This window comes from Rhynchophorus ferrugineus, unplaced genomic scaffold, assembly GCF_030347505.1.
Source record: "Rhynchophorus ferrugineus isolate W39M unplaced genomic scaffold, kcgeb_rfMv2 rfM4, whole genome shotgun sequence".
NCBI lineage: Eukaryota > Metazoa > Arthropoda > Insecta > Coleoptera > Curculionidae > Rhynchophorus > Rhynchophorus ferrugineus.
Genome location: NW_027472583.1, coordinates 10163349 through 10173959, shown reverse-complemented (window position 1 = coordinate 10173959; position 10611 = coordinate 10163349). Strand labels below are relative to the sequence as shown.

Sequence of the window (10611 nt, the reverse complement as noted above, 5' to 3'; positions counted from 1 at the left end):
ATTTAAATCGCCCTCGTTTACTTAAAATTTTTGTCACTACATCAATGCTTCAATGTTTGGAAAATCTATATTAAACAGAAATTTAAATTTCCCGCTTTTACGGCTTGTTATATAGTGCAAACTTAATAGACTAAAAGCGCTCTCTATTGGAAAACGGCAATTAATACAAAGAAAGTTTGATATAAAAACACAGGTTTCATTTTTTTTCTCAATGTTTTTGGTGACTATACTGTCATTTTTCAAATAGAAAGCCGCCATTAGTGATTTAAGAAATTGGTATTAGTTCGGCTTTTAAGTAAATCAAGTTTTCCGTTTTATTTAAGTATATATATTTAAATATGAGTTTCGATTGGGAAGATGGTAATGAATTCTTTTTTATTTTTATTGATTTTAGGATCTATAAGAGTTGTCGCTAAATGTACTTTTTTTAATTCGAATTTTAATTCATGTTTTCTTTGAGTTATGTATTTGGGCATAACATTTAATATTTTTAAAATATTGAATACTATAACTAAATAAATGATGAACTGAATACATAAAATAAAACTAAATTCTGTTCTGTACTAAACTAAGTTGTTTTTATCCAAGTTGTATTTTGTATATTGTAATTATTATTTACTTTATCAATATTTGGTATTGAGTATATTGAGTATATGTATATTTTATGTATAGATTGGCCAGTTGCCACTGACAATGTTTTCCCAAATTCCTATACCAATAAGTATAATACACAATTTAAAGAAAAGCGTTTTAATAATTATAAAAATAGACGCATAGAAGAAAATGGAGCTCCAGGTGATTGTGAAAAAATGTGGATACCTACAAAATTTGTAGGAAGGGTTATAGGTATTTATACATCTTCACATACATTCATATATACTTTACTTGATTTTTTTTTATTTACAGGAAGAGGGGGATCAAAGATCTCTGATTTAAAATATGAATCTGGAGCTAATATCCATGTTACTAAAGACACTGATGAAAACAAAACTCTTCTCAAAATATTTGGATCGGCTGAAAGCATTATAAAAGCAACACAGCTCATAAATGAAATAGCACAAGATAGACAAAGAACATACACGAGAAATCAACCTGGATCATCTCAGTTCAGTTTAGAACCTGTGGTGACTAGTAGTGAGTCTGTTCCGACTACAAAACCAGAAAAAGCTAAATTCTTTGATATGGCGGAATGTGTAAGTAATTTGAGAGTATATAATTAGTTCATGGGAGTTTATGATCGTTTTTTAATTAGTTAAGACAAGAAAAGGAATATTGGTCAAATTTTCCTGAAATAAAAAAAGTTTTTTATGAAGAACACCCTGATATTAGTGCATTAACTGAAAAAGATGTAAAGGAGATTAGACTAGAAAAAAATAATATAGGTATGTATCATTAATATGTGGTGAAATTAATTTTAATAAATAATTTATAGTGGTAGATAGAGTGCTGAGCACAGAAAATGCAGCTGCCATTCCAAAACCTGTGTTAACTTTTGAACAGGCATTTTTCAAATATCCCGAGATATTAAGTGAGCTTAAAAAAGCTAACTTTGAGAAACCTACTCCTATTCAATGTCAAGCTTGGCCAATTTTATTGTCTGGAGAGGATATGATTGGCATAGCTCAGACAGGTTCTGGTAAAACATTGGCTTTCTTACTTCCGGCTTTCATACATATTGAAGGTCAACTAACACCTAAAGAGGATAGAAAGGGACCTGCTGTTCTCGTTGTTGCTCCTACAAGGGAACTTGCCTTACAGATTGACAAAGAAATTAAAAAATACAACTACCATGGCATTAACTCGTAAGTTATTTAAACTATTTGTGTCTACATAAAATATATCCTTTTTTTTAGTTGTTGTATATATGGTGGCGGTGACCGTAAACAACAGGTTGCCGAATTAAAGAGAGGTGTAGATATTGTCATCGCAACACCAGGAAGAATGAATGATTTATTTGATTCAGGTAACAAAAACTAATTGATTCTAGTCCTGATTTCTAGCCAATACATATTCTTTTTTAGGAGATCTTTATATAGAGAATATCACATATCTGATATTAGATGAGGCTGATCGCATGTTGGACATGGGATTCGAAGCACAAATTAGGAGGGTCTTATATGGTATCAGACCGAATAGACAAACTGTCATGACTAGCGCAACCTGGCCATCAGGAGTCAGACGATTAGCTGTCAGCTACACAAAGGATCCTGTACAAGTTTATGTGGGGTCCTTGGACTTAACCGCTACCCATAGTGTTGCTCAAATAATACACATTTTACACGAGGACGATAAAGAAAAGATATTTTTCGATTTCATCGCGAATATGGGGCCGGATGATAAAGTCATAGTTTTCTGTAGCACCAAAGCTAAAACCGATTATCTTTCGGTCGAATGCATTATGAAACGTCTTCCGAGTGCTTCGATCCACAGCAACAAGGAACAGTGCGATCGGGAACAGGCAATAGCCGACATAATGGATGGAACCGCGAAAATTTTAATTGCTACGGATGTGGCGTCAAGAGGATTAGATATTGATGACGTTACGTAAGTATTTAGTTTTCAAGTTTTTATTGTACTTAATTACCTTAACCACCTTCTTTTTTATAATTATTTTATTTTCTTTAGTATGACAAGTAGCAATACTGGATTTGTATATATCTGACTGAAAAAAAATTCCTTAATTTTTAATTCTTCTGGTAAAAGTCGAACGACTTCTACATCATAAATTTACTCATTACTGAAATAATATATGTACTGAAATAGATATTAATCTTTATATTGAATTTTCCAACAGGCATGTTATTAATTACGATTTCCCTAAAAATATTGAGGAATATGTCCATCGCGTTGGAAGAACTGGTAGGGCCGGCAAAACCGGAGAGTCCATCAGTTACTTTACCAGGGAAAATTGGGCAAATGCCAGTGAACTTATCAAAATTTTAGAAGAAGCTGAACAGGTATTTTCTTTTAATTCAGTGTTATTCTGTTATATAATTTTGTTTCTTATTAGTATGTGCCCAAGGAGTTATACGATATGTCAGAAAGATTTGCATCCCGACAGGATAGGAGGAGTCAAAATCCAAAGAGGGGGTTCCGGAATGAACCTAGCTGGTAATCTACAACAAGAATCTTTCTTAAAATTTTCTTTATTATAATATTTTGTAGCATTGTGATTTAGTTGATTTTTTGTTGAATTTATTTGATTTTAAATTCCAAATTATTTTGTTCAATAAAATTAGAAATAAAAGCATGACATATAACATAGTCTTTTTTGACCTCTATTTTAAAAGTGCCATAATTTTAGTTGACATTTTTTGTAACTGAATGAAAATAAATAATTTAATATGAATTACCAGTCTCAAATGTAACTCCTGGGCGAGTTAATTTAAGATCATTCATTCGTATTTTCGTTACCTAGATAGAAATTACGAACTGAACTGTAGTTATATTCTTGGTTGTTTTGGGAGTGGCAATGAAGATTTATCATTTTACTCATGTTGTAAGAACCCAAGACATAAGATCATTTTATTAGCGAAGAAACCAGAAATAAATGGACCTTATGTTCTTTTCGCCTTGATTTTTATCTGAGCGCCTGTTACATAAGTGTAAACTTATATAGTTGATTCTCAGAAAGCACAGTTTTTTCTTGGGAATCTTTTATGAAGACCGGACTGTTGGAACGCCCAATTCGCCATAAATTTGGGTGTTTCGGCCGAACCACGGAGCTTTTATAATAGTACGCAGAATTTACATGCATTTTTTAAAAATACAGTCGCTTCAATGAATGTTATTTAACGACTTTAAATGTATATTTATTTAATTAGGACTTTGATATATATTTTGAATTATGCTTAGTGCACAAAAACAATACATATACGATACAAACACGAATTGCATAAATAAAACAATAACAAATAAATATATAAAATGAAATAAAATATAAATGAATATTAAAAATTTGAAATTAAAGTGGTGCATTGTTATATATGTTATATGAAGAAATATGAACATATAAATTAATAACAATGTAAAACATATAGTTCAAAATATAATAACATTCAAATAAAATATAACGTAAAGGTTATAGAGATAAGATAGTCTGGTCTTTCTAAAATTAAATTAAACATGAGATAACTTGGATCAAAGAGAATATTGCACATCGATTCCATACAGGTAATTGAAAAAAGTATTGATGTCGTTTGTAATAAAGGTGGCTTGGAGATTTCTGGGTATGTTATGCCTATCTCGAATAGACCTTAGAGCTTCGCATATTAGCAAAACGTGTCGGAACGTATTTACTAGTTCAAAATCGTCAGGGAAAAGAAGAACATCGCCAAATAGGAATGTAAAAACAGAAATGTTATGAAGCAAAAAAAACTAGCCAAATGAACTATAATTTATTATCGTCCTCCAAGGACTCCCATCGCAATTGAACAAGGTTATTTATTTTAGTTGTAATAATGGGACTACGAATATCTCTGCCATTCAGGATAGCTTCTTTAGCTGCGGAGGATACTTTTTCATTACTTTCTATGCTCACATGACTACGGACCCTACTAGGCTGTTAATTTTGCTGAGAGTATGTTTGAGGATGCTAGGACTAAAACTATCTTGACTATGGACCGTTACGGATCTATTTGTTGGAAACGATAGAAAAAGCCATGATGGAAGTTTGTGTCATGACTTCATGGTACAGAATTGACTTCTACAAGTCCACTGACCTGAACTATTTTGTTATACCATACCTTGCTGACAGCGTCAAATGAAACGTTCAATTAATAATTTTTACTATAAAATTAGAATGGGTAACATGTGTATGACATTCGCTTCTAATAGCTGTGTTTTATTACCTTTTACAACCTTTGCATTAAATGGTCCAATATTTGGTCTATAGGTTTTCTAGGAAGAACTAATAAATGAGAATGGGATATTTACTATTAATTTAATGTTTTTATTCCATAATTTAACCATCGGCAATAAATACACAAACTCGATAAAGACTGATCTATTCCAAAGAATGCAAAAGGTTTTTTTTAACTACAATATGGCTTCATTTAATAAACAAAAAGAAATATATAGAGGTACTTTTCTTCAATACAATGGTACAAAGTTAGGAGTACCTGTCATCTTTATTACAACTGGTAAAAAGATCGTACAAGACCAATTAAATTTTTTACATAATTATTTTACATAAAATTCATTACATAATCAGTATTTTCAATGAAATGCCCTTCGATATACATAATCTTGATCTAGCACCATTCAGATCTCTTGTACATACCTCGAAACAAGCTTGGACTGACATCCAACAATTACCATAACATTACGAAGTTAATTAACGAAAAATGGCATTATGAATAAACATAGATCAATAGAACTTGTTCTACTCATCTTCAAAAGTATACAATTAATTCCGTTATTAAGCTTTTACTTCTTCCCATCTTTTCCAATTAGAATTAGTTGCAACATTTTTTTTGTTAATGGCTTGTACTTATCTAAGTATTTATAACTAGACAGAACAATTTATTTCTGATGTCTTATGATATAAAATCATAATATTATAATTTTTGAAAGTTAAAGCTGTTTCTTAATATATATATATATATATATATATATATATATATATATATATATATATATATATATATATATATATATATATATATATATATATATATATATAATAGATCGCAGAACAATTCGATCAAATAATGGATAGAAATGAAAAGTAATTTTGTACATAAATTAATTTTATTATCCCCACTAATAAAAAAGTGATATTCCTTGTTTATTTTAAAAATAATTTTGGAAGTAATTAATCAATATTACTTTTACATAATTAATATAATTAAGTTAAAATAAAGCTGATAATATAATGACTATAAACTAATTTCTATGAACCTACAATACTGGTAATGCATTGCGTATAATGACTTAACAACATGTCAAGTAGAATACGTATTGTATTCATTTTTTATATATAGTCTATTCAAAATAGCAGTGAACTTTGCATTTTAATGTTAAAATAAATGATACTTTATAACATTTATATTTCATCATTTTATTTGCATCAGAATGTTATAATATATGAAAGCTAAAATAAACTAAGCTTCAAATTTAAATTCGGCAACACTGCGACATATTGACATAATAAATTGGGCTGATTTGAGTTTACTGCTATTTTGAATAATCTATTCAAAACGAAATATTCCATGGAAAAGATAATATTGAACAATTATAATCAATAATATAAACACAGAGATGAATTGCAGGTATCCTAATAAATTTTAATTATTGAGAACTCTGGGAGGTCGGAAGGTTTAAAGGTTCCTTTTGTAATAAAACTTAAGAAAACAATTTTTATTATCATATAGAATTAATTTACAGGTTATTTATTTTATTTATTTGTTTAGTATTTTAGTTAATAAAACACTTTAATTTGCCGATACTTGCCATTAAGAAAGTTTGGTATAAAATTCCATGTTTTAGTTTTTCTTCTCAGAGTTTTTGGAGATATTGCTTCTGCCAGTAGTGGATTAAAAAAATAGTATCAGTTCGGCTCTTAAGAAAATCAAGTTTTTCAGTTTATTATGAGTAATACGACTAATATGAGTTTCGATTGGGAAGATGGTAATGTATTCTTTTTAATTTTTAATAATTTTAATTTCTGTAAGAATTGTCAGTAAATATGTTTTTTTCCGAATTCTAACTTTAATTTATATGTATTTCCTTCGTGTATTTTTCCTTATTATGTATTTGGTCATAACAGTTTATCTTAAAACAGTGAATATAATTAAATAAATGATGAACAAAATACATAAAAATAAAATAAAACTAAGTAAGTCCTGTTTTATCCAATGTGTAATTTGTACGTTGTAATTATTATTTATTTTATCAATATTTGGTATTGAATTTATACGTATTTATTTTATCTACAGATTGGCCAGTTGCGCCTGTCAATGTTTCCCCAATTTCCAATGGCAATAAGCCCAGGACGCAATTTAAAACAAAGCCTTCTAATGATTATAAAAATAGACGCACATTAGAAAAGGGGGCTCGAGGTGAAAAAATGTGGATACCTACAAAATTTGTAGGAAAGGTTATAGGTATTTATACATCCTTACATAAATTCATATATACTTTACTTGATTTTTTTTTATTTTCAGGAAGAGGGGGATCAAAGATCTCTGATTTACAATATGAATCTGGAGCTAATATCCAAGTAACTAAAGACACTAATGAAGACAAAACTCTTCTCAAAATATTTGGATCGGTTGAGAGCATTAGAAAAGCAACGCAGCTCATAAACGAAATAGCACAAGAGAGACAAAGAACATACACGAGAACTCAACCTGGATCATCTCAGTTCAATTTAGGACCTGTGGTGACTAGTAGTGAGTCTACTAATAATGAGTCTGCGTCAATTAAAACATCAGAAAAAGCTAAATTCTTTGATTTGGAGTTATGTGTAAGTAATTTGAGAGTATATAATTAGTTCATGGGAGTTTATGATCATAGTTTATGTATTTTTCTAATAACGCTATTTTTAATTAGTTAAGACAAGAAGAGGAATATTGGGCAACTTTTCCTAAAATAAGGAAAACATTTTATGAAGAACACCCTGATGTTAGTGCATTAACTGAAAAAGATGTAAAGGACATTAGACTAGAAAAAAATAATATAGGTATGTATCATTGTTATGTTGTGAAATTAATTTTAATCAATAATTTATAGTGGTAGATAGAGTGCTGAGCACAGAAAATGCAGCTGCCATCCCAAAACCTGTGTTAACGTTTGAGCAGGCATTTTTTAAATATCCCGATGTATTAAGTGAGCTTAAGAAAGCTAACTTTGAGAAGCCTACTCCTATTCAATGTCAAGCCTGGCCAATTTTACTGTCCGGAGAGGATATGATTGGCATAGCACAGACAGGTTCTGGTAAAACATTGGCTTTCTTACTACCGGCTTTCATACATATTGAAGGTCAACTAACACCTAAACAGGATAGAAAGGGACCTGCTGTCCTCGTCGTTGCTCCTACAAGGGAACTTGCTTTACAAATTGACAAAGAAATTAAAAAATACGACTACCATGGCATTACCTCGTAAGTTATTTAAACTATTTGTGTCTACATAAAATATATCCTTTTTTTTAGTTGTTGTATATATGGTGGCGGTGACCGTAAACAACAGGTTGCCGAATTAAAGAGAGGTGTAGATATTGTCATCGCAACACCAGGAAGAATGAATGATTTATTTGATTCAGGTAACAAAAACTAATTGATTCTAGTCCTGATTTCCAGCTAATACATATTCTTTTGTAGGAGATCTTTATATAGAGAATATCACATATCTGATATTAGATGAGGCGGATCGTATGTTGGACATGGGATTCGAAGCACAAATTAGGAGGGTTTTATATGGTATCAGACCGAATAGACAAACTGTCATGACTAGCGCAACCTGGCCATCAGGAGTCAGACGATTAGCTGTCAGCTACACAAAAGATCCTGTACAAGTTTATGTGGGGTCCTTGGATTTAACCACTACCCATAGTGTTGCTCAAATAATACACATTTTACACGAGGACGATAAAGAAAAGACATTTTTCGATTTCATCGCGAATATGGGGCCGGATGATAAAGTCATAGTTTTCTGCAGCACCAAAGGAAAGACCGATTATCTCTCGGTCGAATGCATTATGAAACGTCTTCCGAGTGCTTCGATCCACAGCAACAAGGAACAGTGCGATCGGGAACAGGCAATAGCGGACATAATGGATGGAACCGCGAAAATTTTAATTGCTACGGATGTGGCGTCAAGAGGATTAGATATTGATGACGTTACGTAAGTATTTAATTTTCAAGCTTTTTTTGTGCTTATTACCATATTTTTTATTAATTTTTTCATATTCTTTATTATGACAAGTAGCATACTGGATATGTATAAATCTGACTGAAAAAAAATTCCTTAATTTTAGATACTATAATATATGTACTGAAATAGATATTAATATTAATATTGAATTTTCCAACAGGCACGTTATTAATTACGATTTCCCTAAAAATATCGAGGAATATGTCCATCGTGTTGGAAGAACTGGTAGAGCCGGCAAAACCGGAGAGTCCATCAGTTACTTTACCAGGGAAAATTGGGCAAATGCCAGTGAACTTATCAAAATTTTAGAAGAAGCTGAACAGGTATTTTCTTTTAATTCAGTGTTATTCTGTTATATAATTTTGTTTCTTATTAGTATGTGCCCAAGGAGTTATACGATATGTCAGAAAGATTTGCATCCCGACAGGATAGGAGGAGTCAAAATCCAAAGAGGGGGTTCCGGAATGAGTGTCGTCGGTAATTTACAACAAAAATTTTGGGACAATTTTGAGTTTATTTAGTTTAAAATTTGAAATTATTTTGTACTATAAAATTATTAATAAAAACATGAGATATAACATTGTCTGTTTTGACTACTATTTTAAAAGTGCCATAATTTTAGTTGACATTTTTTGTCAACATGTATGTACTGAATGAAAATAAATAATTTAATATGAATTACCAGTCTCAAATGCACTCCTGGGCGAGTTAATTTAAGATTATTCATTCGTATTTTCGTTACCTAATTACGTCTACAATAATTTAGATTTTTGTCTACATAGAAATTACGAACTGAACCGTAGTTATACTCTTGGTTTTTTGGGAGTAGCAATGAAGATTTGTCATTTTACTCAGGTTGTAAGAACTCGAGCCATAAGATCATTTTATTAGCGAAGAAACCAGAAATAAATGGACCTTATGTTCTTTTCGCCTTGATTTTTGTCTGAGCGGGGGTTAGTTACATAAGTGTAAACTTATATAGTTGATTCTTAGAAAGCGCAGCTTTTTCTTGGGAATCTTTTATGAAGACCGGACTGTTGGAACGCCCAATTCGCCATAAATTTGGGTGTTTCGGCCGAACTACGGAACTTTTATAACAGTACGCAGAATTTACATACATTTTTTAAAAATACAGTCGCTTCAATGAATGATATTTAACGACTTTAAATGTATATTTATTTAATTAGGACTTTGATATAAATTTTAAATTATGCTTAATGCACAAAAACAATAAACAATAAAGTGGTGCATTGTTATATATGTTATATGAAGAAATATACATATAAACAAATTATAAAAATTATAGTATAAAAGCAGATATAAATTAAAAACAATGTAAAAAATATAGTTCAATTTACTTATTCATAATCGTCAGGGAAAAGAAGAACATCGCCAGATAGGAATATAAAAACAGAAAATGTTATGAAGCAAAAAAAACTAGCCAAATGAACTATAATTTATTATCGTCCTCCAAGAACTCCCATTGCAATTGAACAAGTTTATTATTTTAGTTGTAATAATGGGACTAGGAATATCCCTGCCATTCAGAATAGCTTCTTTAGCTGCGGGGGCTACCTTTTCATTACTTTCTATGCTCACATGACTACGGACCCTACTCGGCTGTTAATATTGCCGAATGGATGAAAATTTATGAAGTTTATAAATTTCATTTATAGAGGACCCATAAACAGTTGCGGGTTCTTCGTCAGACGGTTTGGTATTATCCAAATATAGT

The 10611-nt window shown here is 30.7% G+C and overlaps 2 protein-coding genes across 2 annotated transcripts; both read left to right on the top strand.

Annotated features, from left to right (window-relative positions):
• The first annotated feature begins 213 nt into the window (after positions 1-213).
• On the top strand, positions 214-3260 carry LOC143195655 (putative ATP-dependent RNA helicase DDX43). The gene is made up of 9 exons (XM_076403008.1): positions 214-360; positions 673-846; positions 907-1193; positions 1253-1382; positions 1433-1802; positions 1854-1963; positions 2022-2544; positions 2795-2957; positions 3011-3260. The coding sequence occupies exons 1-9, from the start codon at positions 339-341 to the stop codon at positions 3113-3115; spliced, it is 1884 nt and encodes a 627-aa protein (XP_076259123.1). The 5' UTR covers positions 214-338; the 3' UTR covers positions 3116-3260.
• Positions 3261-6519: 3259 nt separating this feature from the next.
• Positions 6520-9454, top strand: LOC143196297 (putative ATP-dependent RNA helicase DDX43). Its single transcript, XM_076403960.1, has 9 exons — positions 6520-6630; positions 6939-7106; positions 7167-7468; positions 7555-7684; positions 7735-8104; positions 8156-8265; positions 8324-8846; positions 9037-9199; positions 9253-9454. Exons 1-9 carry the CDS (start codon positions 6591-6593, stop codon positions 9355-9357), a joined length of 1911 nt encoding a protein of 636 aa, XP_076260075.1. The 5' UTR covers positions 6520-6590; the 3' UTR covers positions 9358-9454.
• The last annotated feature ends 1157 nt before the right edge of the window (positions 9455-10611 follow it).